Below are 17405 nucleotides of genomic sequence, written 5' to 3'. Positions count from 1 at the left end.
ACAGCTGCTGCCACTATGCCATTTATCTACCCGTCGCCGAAGATGTACTGTCTACATTACTACCTGTATTTGCTATTAGGAAAACATCAATCGTCGTGAAGTCCATTCGCCAAAACCTGCCAATTCCATCATATCCTTACAACAGGCTCTAGGTACAGCACATGTCCTCGAAGAGCCCCTATTGACAGCGACACAGCCCACTCTTCAAGAAGGGATCGAGAATCAAGATGTATTCCAACACTAATACACGGCCCTTGTTTCATAGGGGGGTGCCGCATATAGAAGACACGCATTATAGTACGAGGAATTCATGCGCTCCGACCCTTTCGATCACCTTCCACCAGCGGCCACCCCGAAACAAATCCAAAGAATTATCGACTCATCAAGATACTCGCAGTACGTCTTCAAATCATAGGCGCAACTCCTTTAGAATCTGGTCTGCCATGTTCTTGAACTGCCACGTATTTCCTGCCATACGCTTGAACTGGATTCCATGCAACGAAAGCAAGGGAACCTTCACAATGAAGATTTCAAATTCCAAAACCATATTACCGCCTAGGTCGCTGTGCACGTGAGTCGTTGTTTCGCCGGGAACTCTCCTCGACGAGGCGGTTGCATCCCGGTGAATACTTTCGGGGTCGGAGAGTTCCGAAGTAGAGTCGCTTCGATCGGCAGGCCCCTTTCCTGGCGTGCGTGGCGTAGGTGGAACACGATCCATTTCTCGAAGCTCCTCGCGGTCTTTATCCGTCCTGATACCAAAGCTGAACCTACGGCGGTGATTAGGCATCGGGGCCGGGCTACCTGGTGCGTCTGATGCCTTCTTGAGATCGATGCTAGGTGCGTGGCGACAAGAAAAGCCACCACGAATCTCCGTATAATCAACTCCTAGTTGTTTTAACACCCTCTTAACATCTGTACGGATAGCAGGCACTGATTTAGTCGATGTTGTGGAAACGCTGAAGAGACCCTTTAGGAAAACCGGCTTTGCTAGCTCCGAATCGTCCAGACGCTCCGCTGAATTTCCGCTTGCTTCACCAAGTTCCTGATCCGTCTCTTCGGGCACACCAGCGGCACGAGCACCTTCCCTACGCAATCTCCTTGCCTGTATGCTCTCACGACGAGCATGGCTTAATGGCTTTGCCCTCATAGATGTAGCTCGAAGGTTCAAGGAGGTCTTCGGCTCCGGTGGGACTTTATCGGTAGCTGCCGACTGATCGGATCCGCTAGTTGGTGGCGGCTCCTTGTTGATTTTGTTCGCAGATCCGAATGGCCGTCTTCTAAACTCTGCCGAGCTCACACTCGTCGACCTTCCCAGGCCCTTGTTACTCCCAGACAAGTTAGCACCGGCAGAAAGAGGCGGGCTAAGTAGATCTCGATGCTGTGGCTGGCTGCTCCCAGACCGTAACCTTGTCGGCTTATGCTCGTCTCGATCGCGTCTAGACCTACGTATGCTAAAGCTCTTTCGCGGTGATTCTAGCGCATCGGCTGGCGAATGAACTTGGACTACGGGCGGATGTGAGCGATCTTTATCGAGCCTTTCTGGTTCTTTACGACGCCTAGTGCTGAACCGTCTAAGGATACCGGCAGCAGTGCTTTCCTTCTTCGGCGGCGGATCTGTAGGTATCTCCGGAGGTGCAAGTGTGCCCTGTGGTGCCTTCTTAAGTTCCTCCGGGGCATCATCTTCCCCGTGAGTTCTGGCACGAGGTCTCGACCTTCCCCCTGTAGTCTTCTCTCCAGCCATTTCATACGTTGCCGTATTAGTGTGAGCCTCGGGAGGTGGGATAATTTCTGGCATCGGCGAGTCTGCCACATTCTTCGGTGTATGAGACTTCGGTACAGCATCTACCTTGTCTCGGTCTTGTTTCTCTTTCACTAGGTAGTATATAGATACCAGAGGGCTGAATGCATTAAGCGGATCGGCGCCGATCTGGAGCGCATCCGAGCTTGGAGTCGTCAAATTATCGCGGCTACTCCCGGAGTTGCGTCGCTTGTAGAAGTCGAATCCAAATCCACGCTTCTTCTCTACATCCTTGGGCGCAGGTAGCACTTCCTTTTCCTTCTGCAGAAGCGTCACAGCGCGTTTATAATCTTCGGATTCGATGACTTTAGTGAGCTGAGCTTTAATCAGGTCTGGAGGGCCAAAGTTAAAGCCAGTCATAGCATTGATGACTTCTGGTTCGAGAGGGAGTGTTAGAGGCTCCCGAGCGGGGAGGTAGTTCTCGGGAGGACCGCCATAACCTTTGATCATCCAAGGGTGGTTCATGACTTCGTACATAGTGGCTCGTTGTCTCGGATCGGTGACAAGCATGCGAGAAAGGAGATGTCGGCATTCTGGATCCATGTTAGAAACTAAGACAAACCAACCGAAATTAAATCACTTGCCATTAGATAGCCAGCTAGGATAATCGACAAGCCCCTTCTTAATCTTTGCGTGGAGAGCTGGCATGCTCTGATCGTCAAAGGGGACTTTACCACACACCAACACGTATAAAACAATACCAAAGCTCCAGACGTCAACCTCGGGACCAGTATAAGCCCGTGCCTGAAGGAGTTCAGGGGCGGCAAAGTATAGACTGCCGCAGAAGGTCTTAAGGTGACCACGGGGGGCAAAGAGGTTGCTGAGACCAAAGTCAATGATTTTGATATCGCCGGTCTTACTAATAAGGATGTTCTCGATCTTGAGGTCGCGGTGTACTATGCTATTTCGATGGCAGTAGTCGAGCGCACTAGCGATTTGTCTGCTGAACTTCCTTGCTTGCTTCTCCTTTAACTTCCCGTGAGAGATGATATAATCTAACATCTGTCCGCCATTAACGTATTCGAAGAGCATGTACCAATGGTAGTTAGTTCGAACCACATCACGCATACCGCAGATGTGCGGGTGCTGTAGGAGAGTCACAATGGCTGCTTCACGCGCGGTTCGTATTTCTTTCGATTGATCAGCCCTCTCCTTATCAGCTCGGCTGTGGTGGTTATCTTCGGTAGAGCCTCGAGGAATAATTTTACAAGCAACCTACGTAATCATAGTTAGATAATGGATTGGGAGATCTTAAAAGATTAAAGGAAAATAAGAATGCTAACCTGTTCTGTTCCATCTTCTTTACGAGCTAGCTTGACCTTACCCATGCTACCAGCACCGATGGTCTTGCCTAGAATCCATTTTCCAGATTGGGTAGGGATAGAGGTTCTCGAAGTTCTTTGCTTTGTAGCCCGGGCATCTACTGCTGCTTGCATAACGGGCGGGATAGCAGCAGGGCCGGCATTGTTTGCGACAGCAGTTGGGCCTGCCATATCGCTCTGAGCGTGGGTTGACCGAGTGCTGCTTCGACGGTGAACTCCTTTAGAATCGTGACCACGCGAGACTAGAGGAGGGCGATCTTTGCTAGAATTTCGTTTTGATTGATGATGAGTAGCAGCTACGTCAGAAGTCTCATAGTCTTTCTGTGGTAGAATGTCTTGAATAGGACGACCGGAAGACGAGGTCTGACGGCTATGATGGCGGTGATGATGGGAGGCCGAGGTAGAACGAGTTAAAGGTTGACCGGAATTGTGCTGGGAGGTCGAAGCAGCAGCAGCAGCGGCAGCAGCAGCAGTAGAGCTTGTCGGACGTGAACGAGCCGAGTGAGTGCGCACGGGTGGCTGGGTCTGGTGTGACCTCGGGGATGATGAGGAGGAGGAGGAATGACGGTGGTGGTGATGACGATGCTGATGTTGGTGTTGTTGTTCAGTTGCCGAAGTGGACATCGCTTGGTACTGTTATTGCTACGGCTACAACAATATTGTACAGTATAATTGTTGAATAACAAGTACAAGGGGGACCAAGCTGATGTGACAGCGCCTTATTCAAGGGCCGATGCTTCTTCTCCATAAAAAGCTATAACGAGAATTGGTTCTTTGCTGGGCAGTTTCCAGAGATTTGGGCAGCGGATGGCGGGCAGTGGACAGTGAGTGAACAGTGGGCAGTTTAGAGGAGTAACCAACCTGCAAATGGCAAATAGCCTGGGCAGACAAGCGGGCAGGCGGGCAAGAACCCCTGGTTTCTTGGTTTTGGTTCTTTTGCTTGGGGTACGCCGCAGTTATTGCAAGGTTGCTTGGTTGCTTAAATCGCTGGAGCGACGTGGTACGGTTGACGGTTTGACGGGTGGAAGCCTCGCATCAATTCGTAGTCCTCGTTACTTCTTCTTTTTTCCTACCTTCTTAACCTTCCCACCTTCGTACCTTCCCCCCCTTTAAAGAGTTGTTAATTGGCTCCGGTGATGTGTAATGCGTTAGCGTATGAGACGCTAATACACTACCTTTAGGTCTACTAGCTTATTGACCGAAGTTACTTAACACTGTAGGTGTACTACGGTATATTTAGGTAATCGGTGTCGCATGTATTGTACCTTACGGTTAGCTCCTAAACCAGGTGGGCTCTTTGGCAGGTTGGCTTGTATCAGGTGTACTTACCCTGCCTACGTGTAGTAATAAGAAACGTCAAATAAGGGACAACCTCCACCGGCGAATTTAGTACCGGCGACCGTTCTAGTACAAAAAATACGTGTGAGGTAGTACCTGGATTTACGTGCCCTGCATTCAGCATCCAGCGTGCCCCCAGAACACGAGACCAATCAACGTCCGATGATACAGTGGCAAGGAAAGAGAAGATCACAATTGAATTTCACCCCGCAGCTTGTACGGAAAGTCCGTAAGGCAAAACTGATATATCAAGATACAACAATATCATATGAGAACAGTATCATATGAGGGGAACGAAGAAAATAGGATGAGTGTCACACCCATATATTTGACTCCATCGCCTCCGTTAAAATATTCACGTAGGCTGGTAGATAACTCAATAATTCATTAGAAAGACTTGGGTGAACAAAAGCTGGGCTTGACCGAAGCTTCACTAATGCATTCTTTCCACATAGTGCATCGAACTTTCCCTAGCCGCATCTCGCTACCACGTACATGTCTTTAGTGCGGACCTTGACGAGCTTGTTAGTGGATGTTGTGGCTTAGGTTTAAACAGAATGACGAAATAAAATTTAACCCCTGGAACTAAAACATCAACTGTGCCGTATTCTTTGACATGAATTCGCACAGCTGAAGCCTCAACTAAGAATTATTATATACAATTTCATTAACTTTAAGATGGCATAATTATTAAGTGATCAATATCGTTCGAAACCCTCTTCTAAACGAGGTTTCCTTGTTACTGTGTTTCAAGTGCTGGATCCTCTACTTACCATAGCGAGCTGATCAAGTTGATTTGTACATATCAATGTGATGATTGGAGGGGTATGACGACAATACCTGAGTGCTTTCGCCCACTGGTCGACAAGGTTGTATTAAAAATCGAAGCTTAACAGATCAGGAAAACAATCCCATTTTCGTTCGGTCAGTCAAGGACGATGATAGGTTGAATATTGGCGACCATGCCGTTTCCGTTGAGTTATTGAATGGGGAGAGCTTGATTGGACAGTGTAGCGAGTTGGATCCGAAGGAAGTAATCGCAAAAAAGTACCGCTGTTCAACTGCAACAGGACGTCCTACGTATCATCATATTCTCGGTAACTGTTAAAAGATAGTTATATTTATTAACTACCTAAGTTGTCTTACGATAAACATACTAGTTATTTTTTCTATGCAAGTTTAGAGGTTATTGTTAAACGTTGTACAAGTGCTCATTTCAACTCAATATATCTCAAACTTGATGATAAGCCTAAGGATAACTATCTTGACTTGAGATCGTATAATTCATATCTATCAAATACTTATAGCCAACAAGCATCCGCGGGTAGAACAGGGGTACAACAAGCCGCAACTATTCCTCTCGGGAATCTTTTAACACGAGCTATCGGTAGAAGACAATGAGTTTAAGTTTGGCATATCTCTCTAAATAGTAATCAAGTGCATTGCTAAGAGGTAGCTATAGTGCAAAAGTAAGATTCAGGAACAAGACTGAAAGTTCTATCAATAGCCACTTACACATGATATGTGCTCAACATGAGTTGCCAGTGTACGATATTATCAATATAGACTTAGCCAAGTTCAACATAACTCCTTTCCATTTCTTAGGTTTCCCCGGCTATTTTTATATTAAGTGCGGGAGTTGCCGTTCATGATAGCTATTATTATACGGATAATGTATTCGTAGACGATCAATGGCTGAAATATATGATTCTTTTCTAGAATTAGAAGGGAAGGGATAGTATATTTTATTAATATATGCTCCTTACATTATCTCGTCCGATGATGAGCTAGGATGACCTTGGAGCGGTACGGTACTCAAGATCGAATATGGAAGCTGACTAGGATAGCTACATACTGCTTTAATCTTGTACTACAGAGTAAGCTGCAGCGGCGCGTACAGGGATGACCCGATATGAGATCTGACATGCGTTTCTCATCACGTTTCTTATTACGTTTGCATATTCTATTAGCCGTTTCCTGAGAAATATCTCGTAGGCGTAAGATTTGTCCTGCACTGTGATTCTAGATCGATACATGTAGTAGTGGCACAAACTTCCATATTCATAGGTAATTTGATATGAAGGACGGCTTACTTACTATTTGTTTCTATGTGGAGCGGCTACAATCCTCGTTTAAATTACTGCCGAAGCTATCGGTCGTTCACCCGGTATCGTCTAGATACCCGTTCTTTAGCTTGACTTGCGGGTTAATAGTTTGATATGATTTAGTTTTTCATAATTGCTAGCATCCACCGTGTTCATCCCTTTTTAGGAACTATGGACCCATTTCGCTTTTGCGAGGTTTATTATATACCTAAACTCTCTAAGTAGGGAATGAAGGAATTCCAATTGATGAGCAGTGAGTTATTGTATACGGGTGAATACTTGAGATTATAACATTGTTATACTTTAAAGGGTCAAGTTGAAGAAAGCTAAATAGTCTGATAACTTAAACTAATAACCAAGAACTACATAGTTATCTCTTATCGCCGATTATTTATCGATAAGTGAATTTAATAGATCTACAAACGCGCATGTACTTCAACTAGGTAACATGTTCGTGTACGTACCTTACCTATGTAGAATACATTCCTCTTCTTACACTTAGACATCGATTTGATAACTTCGTTCCCTCTTCTATACTTCTTTATTGCCAACGTCACTAGATTACTAACAAACCCACAAATTGCGCGAATGCCTTCTATCCCCCCTTGCAGCTAATTAGCCTCATGTCATTCAAGCGATCCCGCGCCACCTTCGAAGCCGACCTCCAAGCTCAGCAATCGCCTTACGTTCTCTTCGGCACCCCCCTACCACCTCTCGATCCCGAAGTCCGCGACGACGGTTCTTACGTCCCGGTATGGAAGCAGGAAGTGCGGGATGAGCGCGGTCGAAAGCGTCTCCACGGCGCCTTTACAGGCGGCTGGAGTGCTGGGTACTTCAACACCGTTGGGTCAAAGGAAGGATGGACGCCCTCGACCTTTGTCTCCTCGCGTGCGAATCGCCGCAAGGATGATACGGCCCCTAAGCAGCAGCGGCCTGAGGACTTCATGGATGAAGAGGATCTAGCTGATGCGGAAGAGACGCAAAAACTACAGACAGCACAGGAGTTTGCCGGCCTGGGAGCTACGGATGAGGATGGCTTGTTGCGACGAGGCGGCGGGCTTGCCGACTTATTCCGAGTTCAGGGTGATACTATGGGTGTTAAGCTTCTACGAAAGATGGGTTGGAAGGACGGCCAAGGAATCGGTCCTAAGGTCCGTCGAAAAGCTCGACTCGATATCAGTAGTAAACCTGGCAATTCTACTCAGGAAGGAGGAGATACGTATCTCTTTGCGCCGGATGACGTGGCTTTGATATCTTTCACAAGGAAGCTAGACCGCAAAGGATTAGGCTACGAGGGAGAGGCTAGATTGGCGCCGATGAAGTCGGACACAAGAGTGGAAGCCGGCTCGAGTTCCGACGAAGATTCGCACAACGGACCCTTAATACGTCCAGGCGCGCTTAAGAAAAAGAAGCCGAGTAAATTTGGAAAGGGCGGGATCGGTATTGGTGTTTTAAATGACACGGGATCCGACGACGAAGATCCATACGAGATCGGACCGCGAATATCATATAATAGAATTATAGGAGGGGATAAGAAGAAAAAGAAAGCAGCGAACATAACGACATCAGCTAATCCGGCATTGCGCTCTGCACCTGTTTTCATATCCCGAAAAACCGCCCTCGCGCAAGCAGGCAAGAACCTACGAAAATGTCACGACGGTCGGCTACACCTTGACGGCTTCGTCTTTGGAATCGAGACGGACGACCTATCATCTACCATCAACACCGAAGTCAACAAATACCCGCCTCCCGAAATACCACCAGACTGGAAATCCAGCAAGCAACGCGAATCCGACACATCAGCAGCAGACTACGTATCCACCGCCGACGCAGCCAAAGCCTCAAAACTAGACCCTAAATCGCGCGCCGCGCTCCTAGGTGAGGCTCAACTCCCTGGTAAATCCGTCTTCGATTTCCTTTCCTCCTCCGCGCGCGACCGCCTCGCCACCGCAACCGGAAAGACTAATCTTCCTCCCGCCCTGGGCGAGATCCCCGAGGGATACGCTTTAAGCGAGGAGGAGAAGCGGCAGGAGCTCTTGCGCCAGGTCCCCGAGCTCGACAAGATGACTGCCGCGGCTGCGATAGCTCGCGGCGCAAGCGGTGGCGCCGCGCCATATGCAGATAATGAGGCGAAGCGCGCGCGATATAGGGCGTATCTCGAATGGGCCGCCGGGTTTAACGCAAACCCACCGTCCCGACTCCCCAGCGTCAGCGCAGAAGATTGGCTGCGCGAGCTGCACGAGTTCCGCAGCTGCGCGCTGATTTTCAAGCCCATGACCGGCGCCATGGCCTCGCGCTTTACCACCTCTTCTTCGTCTACTGCCTCAAAACTAGCTACCGGTTCCTCCGGCACCGTCCCCTCGAGTCGCGATCTACTGTCCGTGCCGCCGCAGAAACCGGTCGATCCTGCGGAGCAGGCTGCAGGTCTGGGCATGTATGGTTCTATGACGAGGTCTGTGGGCGACTTTTACCCGACGAGGCTGCTGTGCAAGAGGTTCAATGTGAGGCCTCCTGCGCATGTGCAGCCGGACCAGCAGTCGGAGTCGGATAGGGGAGCAGCAGCAGCAGCAGCAGCGTCGAAGAGCTCGTATGGCTCGAGTGTGGGTGTGGGTATGCCTGGGTTTACAACAGGTGCAATGACGTTAGATGAGCTATTGCAGTCGGCGCAGGCACAGACTAGTAGCAACGCAGATATAGCGGTACCAGCGCCAAAGGCAATTGAAGCACCGCCACCGAAGACAGAAGAAACGATGATAAACGCCGAAGTCAACGAGGCGGTAGAGGGCAAGCGAGCGCAGGACGATGTGCTAAGGGCTATATTTGGGGATAGTAGTGACGAAGAAGACTAGACCAAACTGCCTTAGGTAGGTACTTTAGGTACCTAAAGGACGAGTACTGGGTATGAGATAGATAGATAGATAGAAGATATGTATGATGGAAAGAAATAGTTGCTGGTTGCATAGTTATACCCCGCCGAGAACGATTCTATACGATAAGAAAGCACACGAAGAATATTTACCACACAGGTCTATGAGTGCTTGGTATTGTGTATATGTTATAATACGTGATGCCGCTTTGGATATATGGTCTATTAGCGATCTATGTTCGTAAGACAGGAGGAGATTAAGATAGCTTTCCGGGCATCTTCAACCCCTTTCTACGGTATCATTGTGGTTATAATTCATGGCTTGTATAGAATCACCATCACAGATTTATGAATAAATCAATACCATATATCCATAGAGACCAACAAGCTCTGTTGCTCTATTTTATTTTTGAGACCACCCCATCATGATACCCCGTTCCTGGTATATCATATGGATATATCGACACAACCTCCCAACCCATGCCACGCAAACGCTGCTACGCATCACAACCGTCCTACTTAATGTGTAGGCTTCATAATAGGCGCAATAATACCCTGCTTTATCAAAATCCTCGGCTTCGTCGCCTCCTGGAACGTCTCCTTGGTCATCCACTCGGGGCCCACGGGAAGCCTCAGCGCGCGCTCATACTGCAGCCTGGACTCGTAAGGATGCGGTAGCTGAGAGGCCATGAACTTGTCGTTCTGTAATTAATCAATGTTAGCCTCCATTCCATCCCCGGAATATAATAGAATTGGTTAGTAAATAGGGGGGGAAAATAGCATACCTTCTTAATCCTCTTCTCATTAACAATAACGTTCTGCATCCCCATGTCCTTGCGGTCCTTCTTCTTGACGCCCTCCTGCTTGGTCAGGAACCGCCCCTGGTGCCGCTTCTTCTCGCGATTGCTGACGCCGTCACCGACCCAGCTACCCCAGCCGGGAAGCGTGTTGTCGATGATCTTGTCGTCGTCTTCCTCTTCGATTGCTGCTTTTTCTTGCTCGAACTCGGCGACTACGTCTAGGCCGCCGAAGGCTTTCTCGATGAGATCTTGCTCGCGGAACTGGATGGGTAGGTGGCTTGTCTCGTCGTCCGAGGAGTCGTCACCGTTAACAATCACTTGTTTCTTGCTTGGCTTGGGTTTCTTGGCCGGTACTGCAGAGGCTGCAATAGCCACCGAATCGATTCCAAGTTCTAGCACTTCTGCGCTGGACCCTGTCTTCTTGCCTTTTTGTTTCCTTGCCGGACCGGCTATCGTAGGCTGACTCCAAGCACCCGCTATGGAATTTGGATCTGCATCTTGTGACACTGGGGCTGAGAGGCCCTTTGATCGACCGGGCTTTGTGGCTGCGATGTTGTCCCTGGCTGTTTGAAGGTCTGTAGCTTCTGCCTTGTCCTTCTTGCTAGCTTTAATGAGCTTCTCACTAGATTTCTCGAACCTGCTTCCTGATGGCTGGCCAAATTTTCGTCGACCAATATCCGCGCCTTCGTCATCCGAGTCTACAGCGTCCTCGTCATCTGAGGCTAGGTCCCGCCGTATTTCGGCTATTAGTTCATCATTGGCCTTTCTCTTAGCTGCCTCTGCTTTCTTCATGAATTCCATATTCATTAATTTCGACTGTGGCGCATCGTCATCGTCGGAAACGTTGTTAAGCTGCTGGAGTAGTCTCTTCCGCTCGTCAACATCATCCGACCCGCCCGAGTAATCAGAGTCCTCATCTGAGTCGCCGTTCGTCTTTGCTGGTTTCCCTTCGATACGACGGCGCAACTCCTCATCTCGCCGGGCCATATCAGCTATACCCACTCGAACATCGTCGTCCCATGCGGCACGCTTATTCTTATTAGACATTTTAGCCCATTTGCTTTCTCGATGCCGGGCACCCATTCTCTCTACAGCTCGCTGTCGGTCTTGAGCCTCACGGTCATCTTCCGAATCGACCTCCCCAGCGGCAACCATGGCTTCGTGCTCCTTCATTTCGTCTCTTTCCCTTTGCTTTCGGTGCACACGATGGTAGGCCTTGCTCTTAATCTTTTTAATACGCTTTGATCTTGCATCCTCTCGGGACTTGAGCTCCCTTTCGCGACGCTTCTCCTGCCACAGAGCCTTGAGGTTGTTCCCTGACAAGCCTTCGGCATCTGCGGATTCTAGGTCCTCCATCTGCTTGGCCTCTTTCTTGGTACTTGGCCCAAGCCCACTTTCTTCCATAATTGCGAGGATAGTCTTTTCTAACTCTGTCCCCGGCGCTTTACGATTCAGGGGTTGGATTTCGGTGTTATTATGCCTGGCAAGACCGGTCTCTGTCTGGGGGAGCGGAAAGACTAGATGGTCTGCTCTTCTGTTGTGCTTCACAGTTTCGGTCCAACGGTCCAAAGATTCATTCGTCTTCTCGTATGCGACAGTGCGATCTAGCTTTGCCTGCTGGCGTCTTGCGAGGGGCACCTCTAATTTCTGCGGCTTGCTCGATTTTTCTTCTTTGGTCATAAGCTTAAGGGACTTCTTTAATTGGGGATCTTTGATTCCTAATAAGCCTAAATCTTTCAACCCAATCTTTGGCTTCTTAGTTGGCACGACGTCTTGATCGTCTGTATCTTTCACCCCTCCGAACTTGGAAACCCATGCATTAATTCCAGAGTCTGATACATCATCATCTTCGTCGTCTTCAATGTCGGAAGATTCGTTGCCGGATGCCGCATCGTCTTCATCAGATTCTTCGTCAGAACCAGACTCGTCGTCAGCTCCAGGCTCCCCATCATCCTCCGACATGGACATATCTAGAGCTGCGGCAAGATCAATGGCATCGGATCCGAGAGAAGCACCGTCAGCATCGCTAATGTCCTCATCGCTATCGTCGTCATTATCATCATTGTTCTACAAGTTTCGTTAGTTATAATTATCAAGGAGATACCTAAGCTATCTCTCATTACCTTTTTCTTCGGCTTCTTTTTACTTCCACGGAAAGCGTAGTCCTCGAAACGTTCCTGGTCGCTCTCCCCAAAAGCATCGTCACTTTCTATCTCCGAATCGTCATCTTCGTCGACGCCAACTCGCCATTCGTTCCCGCTGCTGTCGCTCCCGTACTCGACATTTTCATCGCGTTCAGCGCCACGACGCATCTTCCTAGGCGGTCCTTCATCTTCATCTTCATCCTCGTCCTCGTCATCATCATCGTCTCTAGCATGCTTGCTGCCGCTACCACTTAACGGCACATCAAGTTCGCGATTGCGGGGCGTGCGCTTCTGACGGTCGGCATATTCCTCGGATGCGATAGCGAAGGCGTTTAGGGCCTTCTTAGTAGATTTCGATTTCGACCTCTTCTTACTTTTGCTGTTGGTAGTTGTACCGCCGCCAACGGGTCGTCCGTGGGCTTGCCGGCCTGGCATTTTGAAAAGCGAGAATTTGCCTAAGATTTCATAGATTTTGAAGGTGTCTATAAGCTGTAGTATATCGCGTGCTATACTATAATTTCCCTCTCAGAAATTGAGTGTAGACGACGAAGCTATGCTCAGTCCGTAGAATAGATAACTTTCAAGGTTATAGGTTCTAATCGATAATGCGAATTCTTACAAAACGAAAAGCGGTGTCTAGACTTTTTTTCTGCCGCGATAGTGGGGGAGCTCTAACTTTCTAACTTGCAGGGTTCAATTTAAACTGCAACCAACAAACTTAGAGTCTAGTAAGTACCTAAGTACCTATGCGACCCACCTACTTCGACGATTTTCAAGATCGCGAACTTCACAAAACAGCTTTCCAACCCGTGCGACACTTATACCCATCCCCACACCGATCAATCGGGCGCATTGCCACAGATATATAAATCTCATCTAGTTCTTCTTTTCTCTATATCCCATCGAAGAGAAAACCAGCCACGATGCAGCCCACCCAAGCGCTCCTAAAACGTTATCGCAAGCTCCCTCTAACAACCAAGGATATCAAGAAGGGTTTCTACAAGGGCACGCGAACAGGCAGCATGGGTCAGCACACCAAGTTCGGAGGATACGTTATCGACTGGGACAAAGTGCGGACATATGTCGTGCCCGCGGGGCTTGAGGCTTTCAAGGTATGCTCATATATATATATATCAATCGACAGTGATAAACCGGAGATGATGAACAACAAAATGGTGGCCAAGAATAGAAAACTAACGTACTATAATAGTTAACCCCATTCATCACGAGCAGGATCCGTCCAACAAGAGGCCGATACGAGGGCTACAGCATGGGCCCTAAGAGCCCGGAGCTATATTTAGAGAGGTGGAAGGCAGAGAATGGATTAGACTGAGGGGTCTATCAACTGAAAGGATCAAAAATCAAAAATAAAATAAAACGGTTGCTACTACAGGTTGACCAGGAGGGCCTAATCGGTAGAGACGTGCTTACGACTTATGGCTAGGACTGATCGAACCCCAAACCGCCATAGTTATGGATATGGATATGGTGGTGGTTGGCGAGTCTTTATGCCCTTCGACTTATACAGTACGAAAGTCATGATGATATTAACCCCAAATTACATTTAAAATATGTACCATATAAATCACGTACATCCATATATCTATAAAGCACATACCACCATTACTTCAAGTTGAAAAATTCAAGTTCAAGTCCAATTTCGAATACAATTACTAACTAGATTATTATTAACGAGGGTATATAAAAATAAGAATCAAAGGACATGACACTATCCAAGACTGGACAAATGAGATAGGATACCGGGTATATCGTTGTTTTCCTTCTCGCTAACACCTCAATTTTAAAATGATCATTTCCTGGTAGGTAGATCCTCCTGCGCGGTAACGAATGTCTCTAGTGGTGGCCTTTGTTGGCTTGTACCGGCCCCGTCCATAGTGACTAGCGGTGTTACTGGTGTACTGGCGGCCTCGCTACCTGGCGTAGGGTAAGCAGCCATAGGAGTCTCGGGACCGTCCGCCATGTCGGCGGTTATAGAATTAGCTCCTCGTTGCTTTAGCAAGTTAGGGTCAACTACTTCATCCCTCGCCTTTTCGGTGACGGTAGCGACAACCGCGGCACTGGTTGTTGCCATAGCATCAAGCTCTAGACTCAATGGCCTAGGGCTTGCAACCCGATCTGGGTGGTCGAAGGCTGAAGTCAGTGTGATCATACTGGCCGTCTCGGCCTCCTTATTGAGGGTGAAAGGTACAGCGATGCCGCCTACAGTAGGTCGCTTGCCCGCGACACCCGTCTCATGCGAAAAGTAATCTGGCGTGAGAAGACTGCCTCTAGGAGACGGCAATGATTCGGCTTGTCTCGATTTCTCTTCCCGCTGAGCCATAAGCATATCAATGGAGGTACTTTCGTTGATTTCGTCATCATCAGCGGTCTGCTGCTCATCCCTGACTATCTTCGTCCTTGATCGGCTTCGATTATGCCCAAGTTCTCGCCTGGCTACTTCCTTCCCTTGCTTTTGAAGATCATCTGGCGAGCGGGCTCCCTCCCCTTCTTCGGTAGTAGCAACTTTGACTTCTGGGGCTCTATCTGCTTCGTCTTCTCTGATCACTGTAGCTTCGTCGTGTTTAGAACCCCAGAGCGACCATAGAGCAAGTCCTACACTCTTCGTCTTCTTCTTGTCTGCGATATCCTCAGCTCCCCTACGCCTACTAGCAAGAGCAGCTGGAGGCGGTGTCTCTCCGTCAAACCCCACGTAACCTGCGGCCATCTCCTTAAGACGCTTCTTGTGTATCTTTGTACGGATGCTACCATAGCGCTTGTTCCATTGAGCTCGCGTTTCAAGCCACCTTCGTACTGGTGTCTCCTTGACAACGCCTATGATATCTCGGTCCATGGTGCAACCAACCAGCTCGGAGGCAGGCTCTAGGTGCCTAACGACTCCATGGCGGCTGACACGCTGGCGGATCATATGATTTTTGAATGGCGGCAAGGGGTCGCCGGCCTTTCCTACCTCAATCCTAACATCACTTTCCGTTTTACTTTTCTCCTTAGTAACTGTGTCTGTAGCTTCATTATCCGAACTCAAACTAGAGTTCGATATAACAGAGATATCATCATCGTCTTGGATCTCAATTCCTGTCTTCTGGGCTCTCGCCAAAGCCCAAGCACCAAATTGGGCTATTGATCGGTACATGAATTTTGCCGGCCTAGTGAAACTCAGAGTTGGTGCGACATGACACAGATCGTCCCAAACTTGAAGCTGAACATCGGTTGGTTTGAAACGCTTCAGTTGTTCGTATGCTGACTCGTGCATCGAAGACTCTGGAGGTAGGTACTGGGATGGATTGGCACATTTATGTGCTAGATATATTTGTTCATCTCGAAGGATTTCCCCACCACCCGTCATGATAAGTAGAGGTGGTAGTCCACCAAGGGTAGGCTGCATAACAGGGCTAACCAAAGGATGCGATAAGAGCTCGTTGGTCGTATACATCTAGAAGGATGTTAGCATATATTTGCCGGCCCTTGCTTTGTATTACATACCTGAAGCTGATCTTTGAGCTTAACTTCTTTACCATCGAGATTAACCGAGATATATGAGGTTTCAGCAAGAGTAGCGCCTTGAGAGTCACTGTCTGTTGCCTTTGTCGTATTAAGCTGCGCGAGGTCTTGAGGGAGAGACTTCGTTTCCACCGAGACGGGCTTCATTTTAGCTTGGCCCTTCTTATTGTTCTTATTTACCTGCTCAACCAATTCCGCGTACTCATCTGCATTCAAAGGAGGCCACGCCTTGGATGGCCTATGGTGAAAGCCACATTGAGGAATATAATCTAGAGGGCAATCCTGAGAAACGCTAGGAAAGGAATGTGTCAAGTCCACCCAAGGACTAATAAGAATGGCACCAGCAGGCAAAGGGATACCTCTATCCCTCATGGTAATCAGCATGCTTAAAACCATCCCGCCGCCAGCTGAGTCTCCGGCAAGAATAATTGTAGTTGGGTCTTGAGTCGTAAGCAGGTATAAATACGCTGCTAAGCAATCCTGGAGGCCACATGGAAAGGGAAACTGGGGAGATAATCGATATTCGGGCGCGAAGACCCTAGCTTTTAGTTTCCGCGCATGTCGCTGCATCTGGTACCGATGCTCATCAACACTTCCAAAGAAATAAGCACCACCGTGAACATAGAGCATGACTCTCTTGCCTGGGTCACCTGTCTTCTTACGCTCATGATAATCAGCCTTCATCTCGATCCATTCCGCCTTGAGGGGGCTACCGGGCTTCCGCCATTGCCACCAATTCCGACCGCCGACCTTCCTAATACCATCCGGTCCTAACTGCGCCTGTAAAGCACTCGCAGCTTCTACAAGCTTAGGCTCGGGGATCTCTACTTGATCGACTTTAACCCATTGCGGGTGTGGTACCCATTGCGAAGTGAAGGCTTGGATATCTTCGACCGTGTGATGCGACGCGAACGAAAGGAAAGATCGTATGAGATGTAGTCCCTCGTCGTACGAAAGGTGAGCAGTTGGCCGTTCGCGTAACGGTTTACGATTGAGGTACTACAACATTATCACCGTCTTAGCATGAACTCTCCTTATGAAGACGGTAGGCAACTTCGAACGAGGAAAAGTAGGACAGGAAGGTATTCCATTGGGCACCTACGTGAGACAAAAAGGTCGACAGGACCGTTGGCGTAACCGCCATAGATACGGTAGCCGTATTCATGGTCGCGTGTCTACGAGCTTAGCTTAGATTATATAGATGTAGCTTGTAAAGAAGCAGCTTTCTATAAGCTGTGATGACTCTTGTGGTTGAAGCAAGGCATTGGGCAACTAAAGTAATGGTGAGATTAGGGGTGGGTTACAAAATATACGCGAGTAACAAAGAGATTAAGTTATGTTCATGTATCTCGACATCTATTTCCTGTAATTCCTGTAATTCCTGTAATTCTTATAATAAGTGGATAGCTACCTCCTGGATTAACCTCTGGTTTACTTGGCAGTTGCCCGAATACGCATCTTAATTTCACAGGCCGGTCATTGTTGGTGATGTCATTGCGCTGCTTGTTTCAGA

General features: G+C 48.3%; 5 protein-coding genes across 6 annotated transcripts; 2 read left to right on the top strand and 3 right to left on the bottom strand.

The window, feature by feature from the left end:
• Positions 1-409: 409 nt before the first annotated feature.
• GL218_08374 (Protein kinase kin1) lies at positions 410-3744 on the bottom strand (the record flags this gene model as incomplete). Its single annotated transcript, XM_033585175.1, has 3 exons — positions 410-2331; positions 2383-3013; positions 3082-3744. 3 exons carry the CDS (start codon positions 3742-3744, stop codon positions 410-412), a joined length of 3216 nt encoding a protein of 1071 aa, XP_033440768.1.
• Positions 3745-7186: 3442 nt separating this feature from the next.
• GL218_08373 (G patch domain-containing protein 1) lies at positions 7187-9412 on the top strand (the record flags this gene model as incomplete). The annotated part of the gene is made up of 1 exon (XM_033585174.1): positions 7187-9412. The coding sequence occupies one exon, from the start codon at positions 7187-7189 to the stop codon at positions 9410-9412; it is 2226 nt and encodes a 741-aa protein (XP_033440770.1).
• A 536-nt stretch (positions 9413-9948) lies between these two features.
• Positions 9949-12808, bottom strand: GL218_08372 (the record flags this gene model as incomplete). 2 transcript variants are annotated; one of them, XM_033585172.1, is made up of 3 exons in its annotated part: positions 9949-10131; positions 10215-12296; positions 12353-12808. In XM_033585172.1, the coding sequence occupies 3 exons, from the start codon at positions 12806-12808 to the stop codon at positions 9949-9951; spliced, it is 2721 nt and encodes a 906-aa protein (XP_033440753.1). The 2 variants fall into 2 exon arrangements, with proteins under 2 accessions (XP_033440753.1, XP_033440754.1); XM_033585173.1 differs by lacking the exon at positions 9949-10131 and having other exon boundaries at positions 11803-11896; positions 11971-12296.
• Positions 12809-13296: 488 nt separating this feature from the next.
• On the top strand, positions 13297-13706 carry GL218_08371 (54S ribosomal protein L27, mitochondrial; the record flags this gene model as incomplete). The annotated part of the gene is made up of 2 exons (XM_033585171.1): positions 13297-13485; positions 13584-13706. The coding sequence occupies 2 exons, from the start codon at positions 13297-13299 to the stop codon at positions 13704-13706; spliced, it is 312 nt and encodes a 103-aa protein (XP_033440838.1).
• Positions 13707-14183: 477 nt separating this feature from the next.
• Positions 14184-17057, bottom strand: GL218_08370 (AB hydrolase superfamily protein C4A8.06c; the record flags this gene model as incomplete). The annotated part of the gene is made up of 3 exons (XM_033585170.1): positions 14184-15824; positions 15875-16891; positions 16995-17057. The coding sequence occupies 3 exons, from the start codon at positions 17055-17057 to the stop codon at positions 14184-14186; spliced, it is 2721 nt and encodes a 906-aa protein (XP_033440837.1).
• Positions 17058-17405: the final 348 nt, after the last annotated feature.

Source organism: Daldinia childiae (assembly GCF_008694065.1).
Source record: "Daldinia childiae strain JS-1345 chromosome Unknown Scaffold12, whole genome shotgun sequence".
In the NCBI taxonomy this organism is placed as follows: domain Eukaryota; kingdom Fungi; phylum Ascomycota; class Sordariomycetes; order Xylariales; family Hypoxylaceae; genus Daldinia; species Daldinia childiae.
The sequence above is the reverse complement of the archived record's forward strand: the minus strand, read 5'-3'. Positions and strand labels throughout refer to the sequence as shown.